Here is a 26,052-nt window from a genome sequence, read left to right on the forward strand (position 1 = left end):
GAATCGATTCTCATCAATTTCAATAGGGTTCGTCCTTGAGTCAAACATATAATGTTTTGAAAATTACATTTCAATCGAATAATAAATGCTACCTGCAGTTTGTTCACAAGAATTCATGGACAGACGGACTAACATGCATGCAATCGACTCAGAAAGTGATTTTAAGAAGATCCTCAAAAGTAACTATGGGTCTATCTCGCTTCCTTCTCCATGTTACAAACAAATGCAAAAAAAAATAATACCCTTACCACTATGTGATGTAGTCTATAAATACTGAGAGTGGTGGTATGTTTTGGCTGGGATGCCGTTTGTTTATTCTTCACATTTTTCTTACAAAAGAGAATGAAACTAACGTTTTTCTCACAATGAAGTTGCTGGACAATTCCTGCAGGCAGAATAACGATAGATACCTTATGTTTCTATTGGCCGCAAATTATCACGGCAAATTGTCAGAACAGCTAATGTCACACAGTGCTATACCATTCTTCCCAAGAATACAAACGTGCTTTTTGCTAGCCTCTGAAGCCATATGTACCCAAGAGTACGGCACTGGTCCCCTGGATATCCTAATTGTTTTTAATAACAAAACACACAGTACCAATTTTATTTGTATGTTATAATTTTTATTTATTTGAAATTAAATAATGCAACCATAAATAAATTATTTCTTTACCTTTGTTTTTTGTTTTTGTTTGTTTATAATAATCATCTAATCATTTCATCATTATTTAGTTTTGCATAATTTTTTTACACCATATTTGTTGTTTATTTACTTTTTATATTTCTGTTGTGGTTCTTCTTTATCGTTTCCTTGTAGTTGACTTTAATTATTCATTTGTTTGTTTTGTATTTTTTCCCAATAGTGTTATTAAGTATATTATATATGTATGTTAGTATGTATGTAATAATTCCCATTGTTGTTAATAAGTTTTGTTTTGCATTCCACTGCTTACTTCGACTTCTCGATTTTATTTTTATTATAATATTTGGATTTTTGTATTATTTTGGAAATTTAGTTATTTATGCAATAAGATTGAGTTTTTTTCACTTTTTATTATTGAAATACATTTGTTTTGCTAGTTTAAGATTTTTTTCTTCTTTCTTTATTATTATTATTATTATTGGAATATAATTGTTTTGTTATTATTATTAATTTTTCTTTTGTTATATAGTATTATTTGCATTGTAGTTTTTGTTTTGTATTATTATTATTAATAATAAATAGATTTATTTACCATTATTTGTTAAGTATTCTTTCTTTGGATTTTCAATTGAGGTTATATTTGTCTGTGTGTGTGTGGGTGGATGAATGTATGAGTGTTTGTGTGTGTTTATTTTGGGTTAATTGTTGTAAATAAGTGTTGAAAATTTCAAATAGTTGAAAAAAAGAAATTGAATGAGATTTTTTTTTGTTTTGGTTTTGTTGTATGGGGAGTTTTAAGCAATTTTAACACTGTTTTTGTTGTTGTTCTTGTAGTTTTCCTTTTTAGGTTGTAATAGTTAGTTGTTGTTGTTTTTGCAGCTGATTTTGGTTGTTATTAAAACTAATTCTCTTATACTCCGCCTGCTGCATGCTGTTTGGTATCATCTGCGACCAAAGATGATGTACCACCACCAGTGCCAGCAGCCTGTGGTGGTGGTTGTGGTGGTGGCGGCATATAATATTGTGGTGGATACTGGGGCTGTGGCTCGCTGCCTATTAGACCAAGTTTATCTGAATGATTGGAGAAAAAGGGAAAAAGAAAAATATATTAAATTAGTTTAATAAAATCTATTTAATTTTGTGGACACATTTTAACATTGATTAAAATACAATTTTGTTTGAATTACAATACTATTAAAAGCTTAAATAGACATGTATAGATTATTAATAATTATATTTTAATATATTTTTGAATATTTTAAATATTTTATATACATTTAGCCTTAAAATACAAAGTATGTTTTAGGTTTAGTTTGTTAGTTGCAGAATAACTTTTTTTAATGTTTCACAAGAGAAAAGAAAATTCTCCTCGATTTATAACATTATACAATCCAATGTCGTAACCACAAGAATGGATCTGGTAACCTATCATCCACCCAAAATATGCATAATAAGCAGCTTAACCAATGCGAAATGCATTACATAGTAGTGAATATGTGATATAGTGTCTTTCTGGGTTTCCTTTTCATTGGAAATTTCAGATCAATAATCACGTCTCGAAAGTGAAATAAAGAAATTAAAATCATAAACATAAATTATTCGCCTCGTTAAGGCAATACTAAATAATTATTAAATATGTTAATATTTAAACAAAAAAATCCCGTTTAAAAAAGGGCTTGGACCGATTGAGAATGTATGGAAACTTATTATAGGGATCGTAAAATTATTACTCTATGTAACATTTGCAAGATCTGAGTTGGGGAAGGCAAACTCCAAATGGAACGGATAATAATGAATGAAAACTTTCAACGGTTTTTAGTCCCCATCCATAAAAAAGACCTCATTTACAGGGTGAGATGAAAAAACTGCAACCAACTTCAGACTGCCGTCATTTCTAAGCCACTCGTCCGACAGCTGTTAAAATTATTCCAGTGACAGCTTATTATATTGTTTACAAGCGTACAAAAGCAGTTTGGTGAGAATTTTCCAAAGAGCTAAAGAGTTGCTTTGCTTGGCTGAAAGTGGTGAACTGTCGAATTCATCGATTAGAAAACATTCGTTGTCCAGCAGTTTGTAAACAAACAAAATGATCGTGATTACTTGCCAAAGAGGTCAGCTGAAAATGTGCAACTTCGGTTGGCCACCAGAATTCAAGCGCCGGCCATGGTGATGGTGTGGGCCGCCATAACAGACGATGGTCTCTCTCCGCTCGTATTAATCGACCGTGGCATCAGGAAAAATGCCGAATATTATCGCGAAAATATTCTGGGGGGTGTATTAAAGCCTTGGGCACGCAAACATTTTGGCCGCAGACCAAGAAAAATGGTTAAAAAATGAGGTTGATTGCTTCATTTCATGCACACAATGGCCATAAAAATTTTTGGATACCAATACGTTGGTCTATTGTGTCTGGAGTATTTTGGAAAGTAAGGTTGACACTAAAAAATACCAAAGTGTCGATCACCTCAAGCAAGCGCTTCGCCGGGAATGGGCCAAAATACCGTAGAGAAACATTCGGGTAACGTGTGACGGTTTCATTGGTCGTTTGAAGGCCATAATTTGTGCCAAAGTTCACCAATTCGAACAAATCTAAACTTATTCTAAAATTTGATGCTATTTCCTACATTTTTTGCTTTCATTCAATAAAATTTAAAAGAAAGTAAAAATTATGGAGTTCGACTTTGTTGAGGTTTTTTTACCTCACCCTATATGTACGATTTAAATATAATTTATTGGATGAACCGATAGTGCTTGAAATCTGAAATTTAGTATAGGGTCGCCGTTCATGTGTAGCCTGGATATAAGTAGGTGGTTTTGGAAATGTGCCTTATACTGAGTGGTTTGAAATTAATATTTGGATTACTGATGGTACTTAAAAAGATTACTAAAGTATAGGGCTGTAATCCCCAAATTGAGATATTTAAGCCACGTTGGTAACTGAAATTGAGATACGGAGGTGGTCTTGGAAATGTGTACTATAATTGTACGAAGAGTACTAAATTTCGTATTGGGTAAATAAATTGAGCTGAAATACTGGCATTTTCTGTGGATGGTGTCTGTGGTTGAGAGAAGGAGCTGGTTTTGGATAATTGCACTTAATGTTACTAAATATTGCAATGGGGGGAATTACAGCGCTGAAATCCTGAAATTTGATTTTAAGGTCACTCTTGGTATCTGAGGCTGAGATATGGAGATTTTTGTGTAAATTGTACTATAATTGTTCAAAAAGTACTAAATGGTTCTAAATTTTGGTACAAAGTGAAGGGATGGAGCTGAAATCTCAAAATTTGATATGATGTCACTGTTGGTGTTCGTAGTTGAAAGAAATTTGATATTTGGATTACTGATGGTATCTATGTTTGAGATTTGGCTGTGGTTTGGAAATGCGTCCTATTTTTGTAAGAAAAGCACTAAATGGTACTAAATTTGGTATTGGTACTAAATATGGATAGAGATCAAATCCTGAAATTTGATATTTAGATTAATTAAGATATCAATGTTTGAGATTCGTCGGTGGTTTGGAAATGAGTCCTATCTTTGTGAGAATAGTATTAAATGGAATTAAATTTGGTATTGGATGAAAGCATGGGGCTCGAATCCCCAAATTTGACATTTAGTTCTCTGTTGATAGCTGGAATTAATATATATGAAGGTGGTCTTAGAAATGTGTACTATAATTGTACGAAGAGTACTAAATAGTAATAAATTTAGTATTGGGTGAATGAGTAGAGCTGAAATTTGGAATTTTGCTATGGTTTTGGAAATGCGTTCTATAATTGTACTAAATGGTACTAAATTTGTCAATGGGGGAATTACAGCGCTGAAATCCTGAAATTTGATATTGAGGTCGCTCTTGGTATCTGAGATTGAGATATGGAGATAGTTTTCAAAATGCGTTCTATGATTGTGCAAAAAGTACTAAATGGTACTGAGTGAAGGGATGGACCTGAAATCCCAAAATTTGATATGATGTCACAGTTGATGTCTGTAGTTGAGAGAAGGACGTGGTTTTGAATATTCGTACTACGAACGTACGAAAAGTGCAAAATGCTACATAATGTGCCGTTGGGTGTTGTGTTAAGACGTGGTCTCTGTTGGTGTCTATGGTGGAGAGAAGTGCATATATGTGTAGGGTATCATAAATCGGCTTTGCCCTATGTACACCGCTATTTCTATTTTTCCAACAAAACATTTTGATGCACAAGACGTGAATGTACGACTAGAATCCAACCATTTAACATTAAAATTTGTTGGAAAATATTTTTTTTAATTCCTTTTATTTCTGCCTTGATTATTTAATGTCCTCTTATAGTTTTTTTTCAAACTCAGATAGAATTTTAAAGCCAATTAGTTTTAAAAGCATAAAGAAACACATATATTTGCGTAGTACATTTACGACAAATAATTAAATTAAGAAAATAAATATAAAATATAAAGGCATGTTTTACAATGTCGAATAAAATTGGATGCGAAAACAAAAAACAACAATTCCACGTTTTTTTTTAATTTTGATTTTTATTTAATTAAAAAATCATAAATTAAAGAATAAGGATTTGTGTTTTTGCATTAATTTTTGGGACACTGTAAAACAGGCTGTAAAAGTTATAATAAAAAATAAACAACCCAAACAACAATAAAAATACCACAATTAAAGCAAATTTCAATTATTATCGCCAATAAAGCCCATTTATGAAAAAAAAAATCAAATAAATCCTAAAATTTAGCTGGCTTACAATTTTGAATTTTGCTTTTCATGTTCTTGTTTCGTGCATTAATTTTGAGCAGAAGGGTTTGTGTCAGTGTGGATGTGAGTGGGAATGGATTGTGCTGGTGGTGGTGGTGGTGGTGGCATTCCTTCATTTTCATTCTCATTTGCTGATGATAATGACTGATGTTCGGAGATATCGGGTGCTTCGCCAACGGGTTCGGGTGCACTTTGCTCATCTGCAGGCAACTGATGGTGATGTTGTTGCATTGAAGAATCTGAATCCATTGCAACAGCACCGCCATGCTCAATATGTCCCGAATGATGTTTTGAATATTCATGCGGATATTGTTCATTGTATTGTAGTTGTGGTGGTGGCTGGGGTGTTGATGACGAACCACCGAAGAGTGAGTCTAAACATCAACAAAAAAATAAAGTTTTGTGCAAATATTGTACGATAGATATATAATAAAAAAATGTATTAATATTGGTGTAAAATTAAAAAACAACACAAATTAAACAATTTAATTATTTGCTTTAAAGGATAATATATAAAATTAGACAAACAAAACATACGTATTTGGTGTGAAATACACATAATGAGAGTTTTACATATGTATTTGTAAATTTTCCCCAAATGTTTTTTTTTATTAATAAAATTAACAAGATGACAAAATGTATTTTTTATGAATTTTGTAAAGTATCGGATATTTAAACATTTCTCGTATGACTGCTAGCTTTTGAAGCTTAAAATCCATTTAATTGTGAGGAAACCCACTTATATTAGCTCTACCTTATTTTAAGTAATTTCTTATAAATAGTTTACCTTTAATTAATTGTTTTATTTATGTATATATTTAGATTTTCTTATAAAATATATTTTTTGATTTGTTTTAATCCTTCTCATCTTTCTCTGTAAAATTAATTTTAAAAGTATTTTGTTAATTTAAAATTATTATTGAACTTGTTAATTTTTGAACGATAGTTCTGATTCAATCTAACTTCACAAAAAATATAATTTCTAGCCATTGTTAATGTAGTTCGTAGATGATTTTTTTATTAAATATCTTACGAAATGATTGAATATTTCAAGTATAACAAAAAAAAAAAAAAAAAACATATAAATATGTATGTGAACCATGTTTCACATTTGAGAAATGAATATCGAATAAAAACGTAAATTCAAAAAATTTTAAATCCAAAATACAAAATCATGTTGGACTATGTACGTATACGTAATGATATGACTTATGTTCAGTATACGCTCTATGGATCGATTTGGGTATAATATATCTATTATATTTATATGACATTCATTTACTTTTATTTTTATACAACAAACATTTTTTATACAACAAATGATGTGATACAGTCATATCCTTTAATTACGAATGTTTAGATTTTGGACGAGGAACAATCTGTAAACTGATGACTGATGGACGCTTATTCGGGGTTTCCCAAAAGTCGACACTTCTTGGCAGAGTATATGCGACTTTTGGGTATATATGGCGGATGTATAAACATAGATAACTCAAAATAGGGCAATAATAAATTAAATTAGAAGTAAAGTACATTAAAGCAAAAAAAATATACGTATATTTGAGATTTAACTGGTTAATTGTTTTTATACATATAAATACATTCTATTTTAAATAATTTATTTAGAATTATTTGAAGCAATTTTTAAATTATTATAACTTTGAATTCTTGCAAATCTGTATATTATATTTATGATTAAGGTTCAAAATTATATTCGTTAGCGATATTGTATATTTTTAACAATTTAAAAAGCAATAAGTTCGGCCGGGCGGAACTTTGAATATCCTCCACCATTTGGAATGAATTTGGAAATTTTCAAAAAATTAAATCCGTTAAAAAATTTGTTAAAATCTTAAAAATACCGAATATAGCCGTTATATTGGAGTTTATACGACGCGGACCTACATAGGCATTGCTTGTTATAAGCCATTACTATATTATAAATGGTGAATGATGTAACATCATCAAAACACCGTATATAGAGAGGTACCGTTATATCGGAGCTATACGAAGACCTGGACCTGCATAGACAACTTTCTGTCACAGGCTGTAGCATCCATTACGAACTTCAAATACGACATCTCAAACAATTTCGGTGAGTATTGTACTTAAAGTGTCAAAATACCGAATATAGGGAGATACTGATATATGGGGACTATACGAAGACCTGGACCTGCATAGAAAATTTTGTGTCACAGACTGTGGTTCCAATTACGAACTCTAAATACGTTATTTGAAACTACTCCGGTGAATAATGACGCTAAAATCTTCAAAATACCGAATATTGGGAGGTACCGTTATAGGGGGGCTATACGAAGACGTCAACCTGCACAGACAATTTTCTGTCATAAGCTGTGGTATCCATTACGAACTTCAAATGCCAAATTTGAAAATTTGAAACAATTCCGGTCAATAATGTCGCTAAAATCATCAAAATATGGAATATCCGGAGTTACCGTTATATGGGGGTTATATGAAAACGTGACCTACATGACCCATTTACGAACTTATCCTGCCTACTGGCAAAATAAACATGTGTGCAAAATTTCGTTCGTAAGATAACGTGATTACAATAGACAGACGGACGGACAGACAGATGGACATCGCTAAATCGTCATAAAATTTTATGCTAATCAAGAATGGATATACTTTGTTGGGTCTGACATGATTATTTGGAGGAGTTACAAACGGAATGACAAAGTTAATATACCCTCCATAGAATGGTGGAGGGTATAAAAATATGACAGCTGATAGATCTATAATCTCTGATTTTTATACCCTCCACCATACATAGTATGGAGGATATATTAAGTTCGTCATTCCGCTTGTAACTTATCGAAATAATAATTTTAGACCCAACAAAGTATATATATTCTTGATCAGCGTAACCTTCTAAGATAATTTAGTCCTGTCCGTCTGTTGTAATCACGGCACAGTCAAAACGAATTAAGATAGGAAGCTAAAATTTTGAAAAATTTTCGAAGATAGGCTATATCGGTCCACGATATCGTATAGCCCCCATATAACGGTACCCTCCGATATTCGGTATTTTAATGTGTTAGCCACATTTTTCAATGGAATTGTCTGAAGTTCTACATAAGGAGTTTTTTTGCGAGAGACAGAATTATCAATATTGGTCCACGATAGCCCCCATATAACGGTTCACCCCGATATTTCGGAGTTTTCTGAATATCCACACAGGGAGTCTTTGTGAGTACTTTACCCCCTGAAATAGAATAGAACCTTCCGATATTCGTCATTTTTTAAATTTTACCAGAATTTTAAATGGATTTTATTTTGTGAAAATTTCCGAATTCGTCCAAAATGTTGGAGGGTATTCAAAGTTCGGCCCGGGCGAACTTACTGCTTTGTTACTTGTTATTTTTGAGCTTTTATATTTTTCCATTTTCAAACTACTTAAAAAATTTTGTTTTGTTATTGTTGAAGATTCAATCAGTTGATTGCTTAAGCCTGTAGTATACCCCATTTGGAATAACTTTTTAACGAAACCGACAGCTTCGCAATATTTGCTGGTGAAGTAAAGCCAATGGGGGAATAATCCGGACTTAAGCAATCAACTGATTGAATCTTGAATCAATAACAAAACAAACACATATCAGCGAAAGCACGCGCAATGGTATTTAAAACAAACAAAATTTTTGCAAATTTGTGAAAATATTTTTCATAAACTATCTGAAGTATATTCTTGGACAGTTAGAAGGACTATCGAACTCGTATTCATGTGATTTTTTAGAATCCTTTTTTTAATTTTCAACTTAATTAATAATCAATAGAACATTTAATAATAAATATTTTCTTTAAGACTACAGGGTAGTAAAAGTTTTATGAATATTTACTGAATATTTTTTAAATATTTTGTGTTAAGATTAATTACCAGCTAAATCTCAAATATAGGACAAAACATATACAAAAATCACACAAATTTAAAAAAAATAAACATATTATACTGAACCTGTTAAAAGCTTTTTAGGAATGATCACAATAGTATTGTTCGAAAACTCAAAATTAATGTGAAGATATTATAAATGATGGATTAATCACATTATTATGGCTAGCCAAGTGGATGAAAATCAAATCAAAACCTTGTTCAAATTTACGCAAAATTACCTAAAAAGCAACAAAATTTAATGAAAATAAAAAATTAGAAAAAATGTATTTTTTTGTTTTTGCGAAAATGTACATGATGTTGCTAACTATACACTTATGTATATTTGATTTTTTTTAATATGACGAGTGAATGATTAAATACAATGTAATATACATATATCCTTGTGACATCCTTAACGATTTCAATACCTTTTGTATGCATTCTTAAAATGTTACTTTTAAATCTTAGATCTAACTGAAACTTACTTGCAATAATGCCCACAATAACGAGTCCAATGACACCCATTATAATCATCATCTGTAAATTGTGATGTGCATTTAAATAACTCATATTGAATGAGAAAATCATAACGGCCATACCTTCAAATTTTGCAACCAGAACTTTCGTTTCAATTTACCAGCCTGCTGTTCAAATTGTGATGCACCCTGTTGCAGTGCATCGGCACGATCATCCAATTCAGATAGCTTTTGATCTCTTTCGAGTACCTTTTCAACATTTGTTCGCATAATATCAACAACCTTTGAAATGAAGATAAGAGCAATTATTGAATTTAATTTGAACACGAGAATGCATAAAAACAGATTAGAGTGTGGGAAATTAGGCAAATAGTACATACAAGGTGAGATAAAAAAAACTGCAACATTTTTTTTACATTTTTACATTTTTTTAAAAATGTCGGAAATTCCATCAAATTTTAGAATAAGTTTAAATTTGTTCGAATTGGTCACCTTTGGCACGAAGTATGGCCTTCAAACGAAACCGTCACATGCTGCCCGAATATTGCTCTGCGGTATTTTGGCCCATTCCCGGCGAAGCACTTGTTGGAGGTCATCGACACTTTGGTATTTTTTAGTGCCAACCTTGCTTTCAAAATACTCCAGAAACAATAGTCCAACGGATTGGCATCCGAAGATTTTGGTGGCCATTGTGCGCTGGAAATGAAGCGAGGATCGTCATTTTGTAACCATTCTTGGCTGGCGCGTGCTGAGTCCTGTTGGAATGCGGCCAAAATGTTTTTTTTTCGATTAATACGAGAGGAGAGTGACCATCGGCTGTTATGGTAGCCCACTCCATCACCATGGCCGGCGCTTGAGTTCTGGTGGCCATCCGAAGGTGCACCTTTTCAGCTGACCTATTTGGCAAGTAAACACGATCATTTTGTTTGTTTACAAACTGCTGTTTTCTCATCGGAGGCAGTTCACCTCTTTCGGCCAAGCGAAGCTACTCTTTAGCTCTTTTGAGTCTATTTTCTTTCTGTTGCGGTGTAAGTTCTTGCACTTTTTGTAATTTACCCCGAGCTCAATTTAATGAGCTGCCACTGGAATAATTTTAACAGCAGCCGGACGAATGGCTTAAAAATGACAGCAGTCTGAAGTTGGTTGCAGTTTTTTCATCTTACCCTGAATATTAAAATGACAACAAAAAGTTCGAACCATATTCGTCTTGATCTCACACTTTTTCTGTTTTGCATACAAATTTAACAATTTCGGAATAAGAGTTTTACAAAACTTACCTCATCGACTTGTGCCTGGGTTTGTTGTAATCGTTTTTGTGCCGCAATCTGTTGAGGATTACGTGGTCCTCCAACAATCTCGCCATCACCACCCTCACCGGCTGGTGGGGCATCACCTGCTGGAGGGGCATCGGCTGCTGGTGCTGGTTCCGCCCTATGAAAAGTAAAACAGGCATTAATTATTAAATTGCAACTAAATGTTTTCAAACGTCTCAAAATGATTTTACAGTACTCAACAGAATTACACAGTGAGAAATGTTTTTCTTTTTAATTTTTTTACATGAGCAGTTTTCTTTTTAGCCTCTCTACAGATGAACACGAAATTGTAATAGCCAACCATAAGTTTCTTATGAATATAGATTGTGTTGCAACTTACTCTTCCTTTTTCTTATCTTTCTGGCCCATTGTTTACAGATTTATATATTAACAAACAATACTGGTTGTGGAGAAAAAGAAAGTAAACATTGGCAATTATTTCAAGTTTGTTTATTTGGCGTCAAACCATTACTTAAAAATCGATGATCAATATTTTACTTTTTTTCAAATACTTTCGATTCTAGCTGTTTGAAGCTACTTGGGAAATAGGGTATTTATTGGTGCAACTTAAATGATTTAAGTGCAGTTTTCTAAACTTATTTAAATAAACATTTTTATAACAAATTTGGATGTCTGTCCAATATGAGACTTTCTTGGTAATTTTTAATTGGGCGCCATATCGGGTTTTTCTTTTTCCTGATCATTTTAGGAAATAATTAAAAAACATAGGATTTACAGCTTTCTGCTAGCAAACCTGTTCCACTAGGTAACATTGGCAATAGCCAATGTTTGATCCACCATATCCTATTTCCCCCAATATAAAGTTACCCCCCGATATTCGGTATTTTCATGATTGTAGCCAAAATTTTCAATGATATTGTCTGAAAATCCACAAAAGATGTTCCTTCTAAGCACTTTACCCCCTGGAAGAGTATTGTCTATATAGGTCCACGATATCGTATATGCCAAATATAACGGTACCTCTCTATATTCGGTATTTTGATGATTTTAGCTACATTCAATGGAATTGTCGAAAAATTCAAGCTAGAAGTTCTTTTTAAGCACTTTACTCCCTGGAAGAAAAATGTCTATACAGTTCCAGGATTTCATATAGCCCACATGCAACAGTACCCCCAGCTATTAGATATTTTGACGATTTTAGGGACATTATTCAAATTTCGTATAATTCCGATATATTCGGTATTTTCAAGTTTCGTATTTCAATATTGTAATGGCTTATGACAAAAGTTGCCTGTGCAGGTCCACGTCTTCGTATAGATCTCAATATAACGGCTATTTCCATATTTAGTTTAGGATCTTGAACTTTCAGCCAGCAAGTCCGTTACACTGGGTAATTATCGGACAAAAGTGTGACTCACAAACGATACATTTGGCTTTCTCAAAATGCCAGATCGATCTCACACCTTATTAACCGTAAATACCTTATTCTTTTAAAAATTCTCAGAGACTTGGACCTTTTTGGTGGGTCCTTAGTATTTGCAGTCGCTGAGCTCATCGTTTGGTCCTCTCTCATTTTCTATTCTATTACCAGACCTTCAATTAAAGGTTGTAGTAATTCGATCGAAGTTGAGCGAGAGCACTACTTGGAATAGAAACCAGTAAAAAAGTCAAAAGTCGGGCGGTGTCGCCTATATGATACCCTACGCCACTATGCATATTTAGTAGAGCTCCCGTAACAAAATAATTTATTTGAAGTAGATCTTATCAACATTTAGCTTTAGAGCAGTTATAGTTTGGTTTCAGAGAGAACTAACATAGGGCGAGATGAAAAAACTGCAACCAACTTCAGACTGCTGTCATTTGTAAACAAACAAAATGATCGTGTTTACTTGCCAAAGAGGTCAGCTGAAAATGTGCACCTTCGGTTGGCCACCAGAGCTCAAACGCCGGCCATGGTGATGGTGTGGGCCGCCATAACAGCCGATGGTCGCTCTCCGCTCGTATAATCGACCGTGGCATCAGAATAAATGCCGTTGAAGGCCATAATTCGTGCCAAAGTTGACCAATAAAATTTAAAAAAAGATGTAAAAATTATTGCGTTTGACTTTGTTGCAGTTTTTTTTTGTCTTACCCTGCATATATTCGAACATACTCATTTAGAGCAATTCTATTGGCGCTATAGGAGAATGATGTTCTACAGAATGATACACTCAGACTTGTTGCACCTTAATTTTCCTAACGAAGTAGATTCCAAAAAATAAATAGAAACAAAACACAGGGTTGATTTCGGAATGTCAATTACAGAGAACACAGAGCTATCTTCGACTGTCTCTTGAATAAACGTTTTCTTCATAATTTGTAGAGAAGAAAACTGTGTCGATCGCAAATATTTTAAATCGTCAAAGTAAAAAAATAATAAATAACAAGCAAAAAAGCTGTAAGTTCGGCCGGGCCGAACTTTGAATACCCTCCACCATTTGGTACAAATTTGGCAATTTTCATAAAGATGTAATCCGTTAAAATCTTAAAAATACCGAATGTAGCCATATATTAGGGTCTATACGACGACGTGGACCTGCATAGGCAACTTTTGTCACAAGCTATTACAATATTCAAATGCGAACCTTGAAAAAAATAATGTAGCTAAAATCATCAAAATACCGAATATAGGGTGGTGCCATGGGGGTTATAAAACGTGGCATAGGCTGTAGTATCCATTACGAACTTCAAATGCGAAATTTGAAATAATTCCGGTGAATAATGTCGCTAAAATCATCAAAATACCGAATATCGGGGATTCCGTTATATGGGGGCTATACGAAGACGTGAACCCGCACAGACAATATTCTGTCATAGGATGTAGTATCCATTACGAACTTCAAATGCGAAATTTGAAACAATTCCGGTAAATAATGTCGCTTAAATCATCAAAATACCGAATATCGGGAAATACCGTTATATGGGGGCTATTCGAAAACGTGGACCTGCACAAACAATTTTCTGCCATAGGCTGTAGTATCCATTACAAACTTCAAATGCGAAATTTGAAACAATTCCGGTAAATAATGTCGCTTAAATCATCAAAATACCGAATATCGGGAGGTACCGTTATATGGGGGCTATACGAAGACGTGGACCTTCATGGCCCATTTTCTGTTTTATGCTGTAGTATCTATTACAATTTGACACAATTATATTGTTTATCGTTTCCTGTGCAAGGTACACAAGGGGTTGCATATCAGCATCTCGTAAAACCTCGCCTATATTTATCTCTAACAACAATAATCAAATAACAAATCTTTGTGGTAGTCTGTATATGCAACTATATTGAGCAAGTTTTGCAAGGAGAGATTCCAGGAACTGCTGAATTATTTACTGACTAAGAAAGTATGAAATTTGAACGATCCCAGTTGTATATTTTGAGGTATTGCAATTGAAATAACAAATTTCTTCATTTTATGATGGAGAGTGGTTAGTCTCCTATGTGATTTCTAATGAAAGTATTTTATGGAATGTTCGAGTTCACATACGTGAGTACATTAATTTATTTTGCACTCCCGCATTCGAACAATTGTACCAATTGTACGTAAAAACGAAACTGGTATAATGTATATTTTAATATAAATCCCAATTATTTCACTTCCATAATCCATAACAGCCTTGCCAATCATGTATCTCTTGAGCACATTCTAATGTTTTCGCGTACCTGTGATAATTTTACCCCCACACCACTATGTATACATTGAGTTTATTCTCATATGGACATTTCCCACAATTCTCAAGGAAATGATTTTCTTTTGTTCTAAGGACATCTTTTCTTATTGGTCAACAAGGCGCTTTAACGGTTTAATGGGTTTTCCCAATACCTTTCTTTCATTTTATTTGTAATAAAGCATAATTGGACATCTTTATCTTTGTTCGCTGATATCCTTTAAAATGTTGTTTCCGCTACCCTGAGCGATGGTGGAATGCGTGTTTATCAATTTTTTTTTGGGAAAAAATGCTATTAAGCTCTACCGGTATTTGTTTTAAAAATTAAATCGGACACAACTTTTAGCATTCACTGTATTGTATGGTGTTATTATTGGTAGTTTTATATATTTTTTTTCTGGCACATGAGTATTATACACTGTTATACAGATTTTGGACATCATCACAAACAAACAAACGAACAAACAAAAAACTTTATTCAATTGATAGCCAGAATTATGACGCTAGTAACTGTCACCAGATGAATCATGGATGGAAAAAAAAGTTTGAAACGATATCGAAAAAAGATGATATGACCTTATATCACACGCACACACAAACACAAATGCAATAGTATACGATTTATATATGTACGTCTCTACATACATATATTATTTTATGCATATGCAATTTTTCTTTCTACGTCACACATTTCACACGCAAAAAAAAAATGTTGATTTTTTGATGGATTTGTGGAAAAATTTTCCACTTCGAAATGAAGATTTGGCTTACATAGTATTTATTTGCTATTACTATATATATATTAGATTTTGCACTATAGGTGTGGGCGGTATACGCTTAGTATTGAATGGTGCATAAAATCATTTAATTAATTAATAGAGGCTAAACCCGTTTTAAAAATTTGCACTTGAACTAAAAAGAACACAATGCACACGAATGAATTCCACAGAACCGAATGAGAACAATGGTTGGTGTCGTATTTCTTTTGAAATTTTTGTTCTTCCTTCTTCTTTTACTGGTGCTGCTGCTACTGTTGAGCGAAGGAATGATGGCTAAAAATGTGTACAAGTGTGCAGAACGAGTACTACCAAATAGGGTTGCCAAGTGGTTTATTATTCTTTGTCGTTTTTAATACAAAGGAAATGGTTTAATATATGTATGAATATGTATTAAACATAATTGAAGACTAAAGCAAAAAAAAACTACAAAATTCCTGAAAAATCCTCAAAATTTGTATTGTCCCAATTAATAATTGTCACAGTTTTATTTTCATTTTCAAGGAATGTTTATACTACTTAGCTTATGCTTTTAGTAAAATGCTCCATATAGAATGTGAATTATTTTTCCTAAATGTCAAATACCTGGCAGATTTTCATAAAAAGAGGGTAGTTTACCAAAACTCTGTAAAATTATCATTACTTTTTGAAACGATAACTTATTTCAAACATTAAATGTTTACCTTCTCTTATTTGGTAAAGGTGAGAGTACATGTACTGCTCGCAGTCTTCGCATGGCATATTTTGGGACACATCATAAAGGGAGCAAAGCTGCTTATGTACCCTCACCTTAAGATCTCGCCGAAGTTTTAGCACAATTTTGACAAATAACGTTTTTAAAACCTATCGCATTTAATTTAAAAGATCTATACTTCCCCTTTTCATTTCTATCATTTGTCAATAGCTTTTTTATGTATTGAGCAGTATTTCTAAAGTTTCAGGTATTTACGACCCAAGAACGAAAAATCTAATTAATTTAATTTCTAAAAAGCAGTCGATTTTTTACACATTTTAATAGAAAGTTTCATATTAAATACAGCTTATATATCTTTTTTAATGTCCAAGACAATCCACCGGAAGAATCCGTAGATCCCCTGATTTTTTGACGTGCAATTACATAAGGTATGATCTCAGTTGTTCAAAATCAGACTAAGCCCGACGTCAAGGAAGTGGACGGAAGAAAACAGAAAAATCAGCAGATATGTTTCGAAAAGTAAAGCAGCGACTTGATCGAAACCCGAAAATGGCTCGTGAGCTGAACATATAGCAATATTTCATTCGGCAAATATTGAAAAATGAACTCGGGGTAAAACCATTGAAATTCAAAAAAGTGCAAGAACTTATACCGCAACAGAAAGAAATTAGACTCAAAAGAGCTGAAGAGTTGCTTCGCTTGGCTGAAAGTGGTGAACTGCCGAATTTGGTTTTATCCAATGAGAAAACATTCGTTGTCCAGCAGTTTGTAAACAAACAAAATGTGCACCTTCGGTTGGCCTCCAGAACTCAAGCGCCGGCCATGGTGTGGTCTGCTCTCCTCTCGTATTAATCAACCGTGGCATCAGAATAAATGCCGAATATTATCGCGAAAATATTCTGGAGAGTGTATTAAAGCCTTGGGCACGCAAACATTTTGGCCGCAGACCTTGGACATTCCAACAGGACTCAGCCCCATCGTACTCAGCACCCAAGAATGGTTACAAAATGAGGTTCCTCGCTTCATTTGTAGCGCACAATGGCCACCAAAATCTCCGGAAACCAATACGTTGGACTATTGTATCTGAACAAATCCAAACTAATTCTAAAATGCGATGCTATTTCCGACAGTTTTTGCTTTCATTCAAAAAAAAATTAAAAAAACTAAAAATTATGACGTTTGACTCTGTGGCATTTTTTATCTCACCCTATATGAAGGTTAGAAAATATATAAAACGTCTTGCTGATTGTCTTATGTCATCGGCTGACTTCTTCGGAAAATAACAAAGGAGCCTAGGGCCGATATCGAACTAAGTCAACCTAAAACTCCTTGGTTCCCCTACGAAGAATCCAGCCAATGACTTCTGCCAGTCGAAAAGCCTTTTATGTACTCTCCCCCAAAAATGCTTTTTTGAGTGGTTTAAGTCATCGGTTGCCTTCTTCATAAAAGAAAAAGGAGCGTAGGGTTAACAAATATAAATAATGGGCCGAAATTGAACTAAGTCAACCTAAAGCTCCTTTGTTCTTTTACGAAGAAGTCAGTCAGAAAAGCGTTTTATGTACTCTCACCTTTAAATTTGACAACATAAATTAATGACAATGCAGAGCTGGATATTTTTATTTGAAATGAGGTAACATACTTAAGGTCTCAACACAGTAGAAGATTATTTATCTTCCTAAAGACATAGATTGGCTTACAATGTAGAAGAAAAAACTTATCGTCAGGGAAAATTGTAATTACTTGAGGGAACCAAACAACCTCCCTCTAATGTGGGTCGTTATTTCAGAATATATAATTTCCCTTTTAAGTCAGACACTACTTCAACAAATAAATTCTACAACATTCCTACATAAACCAAAAAAAAAAAAACAAAATTGGTAGATTTTACTCTTTTATGTCAGCTCCTCTTGGTTCCCCTTAAATTAAAACATGTGCCCATTTTATATTTCTTCTATTCAAATAATTTGGGTTTCCTATTAAAACAAGTGTCCGAGTTTCATAAAAACCGTCTAATTTCATAACAAAAATTTTTACAAATTCTTTTTTAATAAATACCAAATAAACGTAATTGGCAACCCTAACTACATACGATATAAAGTGGTTGAAAGAGAAAGGGCTGGCGAGCGAGAGAGTGAGAGGAAAGGAAACGGAAAACTAAAATCGATTTTGTTCACTTACATGTCTTTGGTGTACGAAGCTTCTTTAACGGTTTTTTGTTGTTGTGTTGATTGGGGTACTTTTTCTGCCGCTATTTACGTCGCCGTTGGGGCTCTTTCTTACACTGGTCGCCTGCTTGCCTGCCTGTGTGTGAGTAGTGAATGGAGGATGTTTGTTAATGGAGGGAGAATTAGTACACACTGAATGATTTTGTGGCCCAAACAAAAGTATGTCAGTGTTTGTGTCGGTTATAGCCAGCAAACGTCTGATGACGACTACAGCATTGAGAATATTCTGCTGGCACTCTGCTCTCCAATCTTTGAACACTATAGCTTTTTGAGTGTGGGGGTGTTGCAGGATGTAGAGGAAAACGACTTTACTGCTGGTGGTGGTGTTGGCAAATCTTCTTATACACAGAGAGAGGGAGAGTGAGAGCACAGGGGATTATACGCATTCGTTGTTAGTCCTTTAGTGTGTGTGTGTAGCGATAGCTCTCTCTTCTCCGCTGAGGATTTTTTATGTGATATTTGTTGTTGTTTTCTGCGCTTTTAGTTAGTTAATTGAATGAAGTCAACTATTTAACGAGCTAGTGACAAAGACAAATGATGATGATGGTAACTCGGGTAGAAAGGAGCACAATTATACACAGGCGCGTTAGAGTCCTGTCAGTTTTTTGGTGTTTTATTCTTTTCGGAAGATTATGGAAAAAAGCTTTTCACAACTTTTGTACTCTCCTTTTGCAAGTTTGTTATACTCTGCAACACTGCTGAAAGAAAAAAATCTTCGGTTAAAGAGGAAATATTGCAATTTTTATGTAATTTTTTCCTTTTGTCCATAAAAAGGAAGGAAAGGATATGTTTTTTTTTTTTTTTTTGATTATTACAACATTGCAATATTGTAGTTTTTTAATGTTTATTATTCATCATACTGCCTTAAAAATATTATAGGTAATAAGTTGGATTTTATAATATATTTTCATAATCCATTAAATATAAGGCATTGAATGATTTTTTTCTTCACAGAATTTCCACAAACTTCCATCGATATGTTAGATTTAGATTTTCTTTATTGTGTCATTTTGGCTTTATACATGACATTTATTTTCATTTTGTTTTTTTTTTTTTTAACAATTTTGTAGTATTTCCACAATAGTATTTCTATTTTTTCTTCTTATAATTATTAATATTTTATTTTTTCTATTTCCCTTACAAGAGCTCTGCTCAATTTGTCGCACAATCGTATAGAAGATGTTTTTATTCTCGCTTTCTTAACGCTTACAATATAAATGTTGAACTGTTTGGATTTTCCACCATTCATTTGGTGAAAGCTCTTCTAATCGTGAATTCTATAACCGTTATACACAAGTATTTCTCACATTTATGTGATGGTATGTAGCAGTAACGGTTATACACTATTATAAGGCTATCTCTTTTCTTCTCACCGTATTTATATACATTTTGAAGAGAGAGGTAATGCCAGCATTCTCATTGTATGGATTATAAGTTAGGAAGCTTGCGCCTTGAGTAGCAAGTACTGGGTGTTGCTGAAATCAAAATATAACACTTAACGAAACCAGCGTGACCGTTGTGCCACTAAAGTATCAATTTTGCCACTTTTTTTGGGATTTGATACCTTTGTGCCACTTTTTTATTTTGATCCTAAATGAGCCACTTTTTTGAATTTTTGTGCCACTTTTTTATACTTTGTGCCACCTTTTTTATACCCTCCATTAAGTTTGTCATTCCGTTTGTAACACCTCGAAATATACATTTTAGACCCCACAAAGTATATATTTTCTTGCTCAGCATAAAATTCTACGTCGATTTATCAATGTCCGTCCGTCTGTCCGTCTATCCGTCTGTGGAAATCACTCTAGCTTCCGAACGAAATGAAGTAAGTTGAAGTAAGTGCAGGTCTACGTCTTCGTATAGCCCCCATATAACGGTACCACCGATATTCGGCATTTGGATGATTTTACCGACATTTTTTTAACGGAATTGTTTCAAACTTGGTATGTGAAGTTCGTAATAATTACTAAAGCATATGACAGGAGATTGTCTGTGTAGGTTCACGTCTTCTTATAGCCCCTATATAAGGGTACCCCGACATTCGGTATTTTGATGATTTTAGCGACATTATTTACGGGATTTATTTCAAATTCTGTATTTGAACTTCGTAATGGATACTACAGCCTATGCCGGAAAATTGTCTGTGCAGGTCCAGGTCCCTATATTCGGTATTTTATTTACTTTAGCTACTTTATTTCGCATTTAAATATTATAATAGTTTTTGACAAAATTTGCCTATGCAGGTCCACGTCGTCGTATAGACCCTAATATACGGCTACATTCGGTATTTTTAAGATTTTAACAGAATTTTTACCCGATTTTATTATTATTATTATTTTTTTTTTTTTTTTTGTGAAAATTGCCAAATTTTTACCACATGGTGGAGGGTATTCAAAGTTCGAAATTACAACTTTTTTACTTGTTTTAAATAAAGTGTGAAATAAATTGTGCCACTTTCTGTGCCACCATTTAAAGTGATATGTGCCACTTTTTTTAAGAAATGATACTTTTTGTGATACTTTTTGAAAATTTCCAGCGGTCACACTGAACGAAACACATGTTTTGTAACACTAAACTACAAATATGGAAATATTTGCGATTGTTGTGAAATTCATTTACTGCATGTCCTTGATGATTTGAAGAAACAACGCATGACTGTCAGAAAATGACATTTAATGTTGGGAATTGGTTTATTTTATTATTATTTTTATATTTGGGTACAGAATTCTACGTAGCTCCATTTTTGTACTTACACCAGAGTCGACCAGTTGTGGAATTCTCTAACTCATTTTTGAGTTACCAACAAAAATAACCAAAAAATTATGAAATAAAAAAGTTAAAATTTACTACATTGGTATCTATCGGTAGGTCATAGAAACTACTTTGATATCGTGGTTAACTTATCAAAAAATTCCTATATTACCGAAATTACAAGCATTTTAAATTTAAGGACTTTTGTGGGTAACTCAAAAAAATGAGTTAGAGAATTCCACTATGCTGGTTCAAGGATGATACACTTTATTATGTTGCGGTAGATGGCGTTGGTAGAATAAAAAGTGTTAAGTCACCATATCATGACACTTTGAGGTTATGACACTTAAAGTTACGAAATCTCTACCATAGTAGAAGAATCCAGGTAGTTGCACAGCTGCTGGAACAATGAACTGACAAACCAATTTTGGAATTGAAATTTTTGAATGAAAAATTATACTTATTTGGAAAAAAATTAAAAAAAGGACATCATTACAACCTCTGACTGACGTCATATAGGTAAACATATACAAATCTACTCAGTTTGAAGAAACTTTAAAAAAAAATTGACATATCAATGTTCCCAAGCGTTGATTCTGTATTCTTTTACCATGATCTCTATCTAAATTAATAACGCGATTACATACAGAATATCTACCCGGACAAAACCTGATAATTGGCCAATCATAATAATTTTAATGTATGCAGGGCCGAAAGACGTCCTTCGGCCTCTATCAGACGGAATGTATCAAATTTTCCATATATGTAAGTTCCATTTCAGCTGTGAAATACATTAGTAACATGGTACAAGAATATATCTAGATTCATAAACACTCGCGAACATTGATATGTCAAAAATTTTTATCATATCTCCAAAAATAAATGGATATTAAAAGCTTTTCTTATACGATGCCAATCGGAGGTTGTTATGACATGCATTTTTCAACAATTTTTACAAATTTCGATATTTTTGATTCAAAAATTTTAATTCCAAAATTGGTTTGACATCTCATTGTACCAGCAGCTGTGTTGATGCACGTATCTGTATCATTTTACATGATTAGTAAGTTACATATTTACTTTTTTCGATCCCTGTGAGGTTGTTTTAAAAAACTATTCAAAACAATGACCATTTTCTTATTGTTTCAACTAATTCATAATCCGGTTGTTAAGTCTCTTATTAACGTGATAACGTGAATACCCCTATTATTTAGGCATAAACACTGTATTGTCTTAAATCATATGATCGTTTGTTTTCATAAATAAAGTAATGAATTATTTCTTGTTTTTATGAGGAAGATTTTTTTTATTAGATTATCGTTTTATTGAATAAGTATGCATTAGCGTTTTTAAATATTTTTTAAAAATAAATACAAAAAATGCGTCGTTTCTCCCATGTGAGCATATGATATGTTAACGCCGTTACAACTGTCAAAGTCTGAGGCAACACTGGACTCTGATTTGCACATCGACGTGTCAAAATACGTCGTTGTCACTTGGCAGGGACAGGAAAATAAAAGTAAAAGTTTTTCCCTGTGTTTACGCCAATTCCTTTGTGCAATTATAAAAATAATACACGTGAGAATAATATTAATTATCTTCCATTTAAATAGTGTACATAAAGTTCATATTTTTTCAGTTGTGCACACGTTGTAATCCAAAAATAATACTTCAGTTCGTGGTGTACAAACAGCAGAAGCAAAATGGTTTTAGCAGATTTGGGTAGAAAAATAACAACTGCCTTGCACTCGTTGAGTAAAGCCACAGTTATCAATGAAGAGGCCTTAAATTCCATGCTGAAGGAAATCTGTGCTGCCCTCTTGGAAGCTGATGTCAATATTCGTCTGGTCAAGCAATTACGTGAAAATGTTAAGGCTGTCATCGATTTTGATGAAATGGCTGGCGGCTTGAACAAGAGACGCATGATACAAAGTGCTGTTTTCAAGGAATTGATTAAATTGGTTGACCCTGGCGTGAAACCATATCAACCCGTTAAAGGAAAACCAAATGTTATTATGTTTGTTGGTCTTCAGGGTTCCGGTAAGACCACAACTTGTACCAAATTAGCCTATCACTACCAGAAACGTAATTGGAAATCATGTTTGGTGTGTGCTGATACATTCCGTGCTGGCGCCTACGATCAAGTAAAACAGAATGCCACCAAGGCTAGAATACCTTTCTATGGTAGTTACACTGAAATTGATCCCGTAGTAATTGCCCAAGAAGGTGTGGATATGTTTAAACGTGAAGGTTTCGAAATGATTATTGTCGATACTTCGGGTCGTCACAAGCAAGAAGAATCATTGTTCGAGGAAATGTTGGCGGTTGCCAATGCTGTTAAACCCGACAATATCATATTCGTAATGGATGCCACCATTGGTCAGGCTTGTGAAGCTCAAGCTAAGGCTTTCAAAGAAAAAGTTGATATCGGTTCAGTTATCATTACAAAGTTGGATGGTCATGCAAAAGGTGGTGGTGCATTGTCAGCTGTAGCGGCCACAAATTCTCCTATTATTTTCATTGGTACCGGTGAACACATCGATGATTTGGAACCGTTCAAAACGAAACCATTCGTTAGCAAATTGTTGGGTATGGGTGATATTGAAGGATTGATCGACAAGGTAAGTAGTAGTCGTGTGGGAGGAACAGTCCTACGACACTGTGTTTATGAAATTGTTGAAAAGGAAGAATATGTCGCGGAATAATGGTTCATAGGTCTTCCTGTGATCATTGTATGTGTCAGTCGCCTGATTTCAATAATTAGTTACAGTTTTTCGTCAACAAATTAAAAGAAGAAAGCTGATAATTGGAATGTTATCAAATTGTAAGAACTTTTTCATACCTCAATTGGAATGATTTTTTGATTTGGCTCCGAACTCGAATCTTGTCCCAGTATAGTTATCCAAGTAGCGAAATGAATTAGATTCTTGATAAATTTAAGTCGATGGAAACTTTTGTAATTTTTCGGAAAACCTTGTATAACCATCATTATACCACTTCATCTCTCTTTTTATACCTTTCCTAAAGTCGATTATTATTTTTAGTATTAAAGTACAATGCCACAATCGACATATTCCTCTTATTCTAAAAAATCGAATGAATACCGTATTTAAATAATTTTTACATACCATTTTTACTTGCAGGTCAATGAGCTTAAACTCGATGGCAACGAAGAACTGTTGGAAAAAATCAAACACGGTCAATTTACCATTCGTGACATGTACGAACAATTCCAAAATATAATGAAAATGGGTCCATTCTCCCAAATTATGGGTATGATTCCCGGTTTCTCCCAAGACTTTATGACCAAGGGTGGAGAACAAGAATCGATGGCACGCATCAAGCGCATGATGACTATGATGGACAGTATGTGTGATGGTGAACTCGACAATCGTGATGGAGCCAAATTGTTCAGTAAACAACCACAACGCTGTGTTCGTGTTGCCCAAGGATCGGGTGTCCTCGAACGGGAAGTTAAGGAATTGATATCACACTATACAAAATTTGCCGCTGTTGTCAAGAAAATGGGCGGTGTTAAGGGCTTGTTCAAACAGGGCGATATGACCAAAAATGTTAATCCCACACAGATGGCAAAACTCAATCAACAAATGGCCAAAATGATTGATCCTCGTATGCTGCAACAAATGGGTGGTGTTGGTGGACTACAAAATATGATGCGACAACTACAACAGGGAGCTGCGGGTGGTCTGGGCGGTTTAGGGAATCTAATGGGCTTTGGCGGAAAGTGAGGTTAATGTGCTGTGACTTTGTCTAACAATGAACAGTACCATTGGAAATCTAAACATATTTATTTACTTTGTTTGGGTTTTCTTTAGTTTATTATTTAGCAATATTATTTGTTAAGTGGATGTTTTGTCCGAACTCCCACCCTGTCATCATAATAATTATCAGAAAAATATATCAACCTGTATGCATTGTAATATTCCGGTATAAGTTGTTAACAATAGAAAAGAAAAACAAACGGTTTATGTTGTTTAAACAAATCGTTCAAAAATTCCCAGGAATTACGCATGTAGTTCAATTTGAATTAAGACATCTACAAGACCATTTGAAATACTATACTAAAAAAGAAATGAACAATTTTAGTCGTTTAGTAATATATTTCTAAATTGATTAAAATAAAAAATTCGTGTTTTATATTAAACTATACATTTTTATTTGAAATGCGAATGTTGTAATTGATTAGTATAATGGTAAGCCTGTTTTTTAGGATTTCGTTAGGATTTCGAGAAAATGAGGTAATCTACAATGCGACTTGCTACTTCCATTGGTAATTAGTTGAAATTTTCGGACTTTCTACAGTGAGCATTTTTTCCTGTTAGAATTCAATAACTTTTAATATGATAAATAAAGTTATTTCAAAATTATATGCTCTTCTAAGTTTGGAATTTTACTGAGGAACACTTATGTGGACGATCATTGTCGTGGACAATCATCGGAGTATTGTCGCCTTATTATATGTTTAGTGGCCTCTAACAGATTGTTCTAAAATATTTAGTAAAGGTAGTACTAAATCCCGTTTACTATGATTTCAAAGCAGAACAACCAAGTACGATTTTGGCTACTCGTCAATGTTTGAATAATTTTTGATTTTAAGCCATTTTTTTTAAATGCGCTCTAATAAAAAGTATTTAGACTCTACAATTTAGAAAATTGACAATAGGGTAATTATACCCTCAGTGATATGGCTAGAGAAGGTAGTCGAAATAAGGGATTAACACTAGGTCTCTTTGGACAAAATCCGTTTCAGGACATTTTCAGTCGAGCTGGAGATGTCCGTCCTCCGTCTGGCTGATGCGCACGATAACTCTTGAAGAGTGTTTCTGATTTGGTCCAAATATAGATCGA

The 26,052-nt window shown here is 33.6% G+C and overlaps 2 protein-coding genes across 7 annotated transcripts; one reads left to right on the top strand and one right to left on the bottom strand.

The window, feature by feature from the left end:
• Positions 1-732: 732 nt before the first annotated feature.
• On the bottom strand, positions 733-19,718 carry LOC101894832 (neuronal synaptobrevin). Of its 6 annotated transcripts, XR_009343153.1 has the most exons (8): positions 19,574-19,709; positions 18,386-19,127; positions 11,406-11,465; positions 11,030-11,183; positions 9,876-10,034; positions 9,762-9,813; positions 6,175-6,261; positions 1,577-1,714 (listed from the first exon to the last, which is right to left on the bottom strand). XR_009343153.1 is itself a non-coding variant. In XM_059127444.1 (7 exons), exons 3-7 carry the CDS (start codon positions 11,432-11,434, stop codon positions 1,554-1,556), a joined length of 555 nt encoding a protein of 184 aa, XP_058983427.1. In that variant the 5' UTR covers positions 11,435-11,465; positions 18,386-19,130; positions 19,574-19,718; the 3' UTR covers positions 733-1,553. The 6 variants fall into 6 exon arrangements, 5 of the variants coding, with proteins under 5 accessions (XP_058983427.1, XP_058983425.1, XP_058983429.1 ...); XM_059127444.1 differs by lacking the exon at positions 6,175-6,261 and having other exon boundaries at positions 733-1,714; positions 18,386-19,130; positions 19,574-19,718; XM_059127442.1 differs by lacking the exon at positions 6,175-6,261 and having other exon boundaries at positions 733-1,714; positions 19,574-19,708.
• A 2,884-nt stretch (positions 19,719-22,602) lies between these two features.
• Positions 22,603-25,368, top strand: LOC101896252 (signal recognition particle subunit SRP54). The gene is made up of 3 exons (XM_005189692.4): positions 22,603-22,761; positions 22,823-23,804; positions 24,327-25,368. The coding sequence occupies exons 2-3, from the start codon at positions 22,887-22,889 to the stop codon at positions 24,930-24,932; spliced, it is 1,524 nt and encodes a 507-aa protein (XP_005189749.1). The 5' UTR covers positions 22,603-22,761; positions 22,823-22,886; the 3' UTR covers positions 24,933-25,368.
• Positions 25,369-26,052: the final 684 nt, after the last annotated feature.

The sequence above is a fragment of the Musca domestica genome, unplaced genomic scaffold (genome assembly GCF_030504385.1).
Source record: "Musca domestica strain aabys unplaced genomic scaffold, Musca_domestica.polishedcontigs.V.1.1 45, whole genome shotgun sequence".
NCBI lineage: Eukaryota > Metazoa > Arthropoda > Insecta > Diptera > Muscidae > Musca > Musca domestica.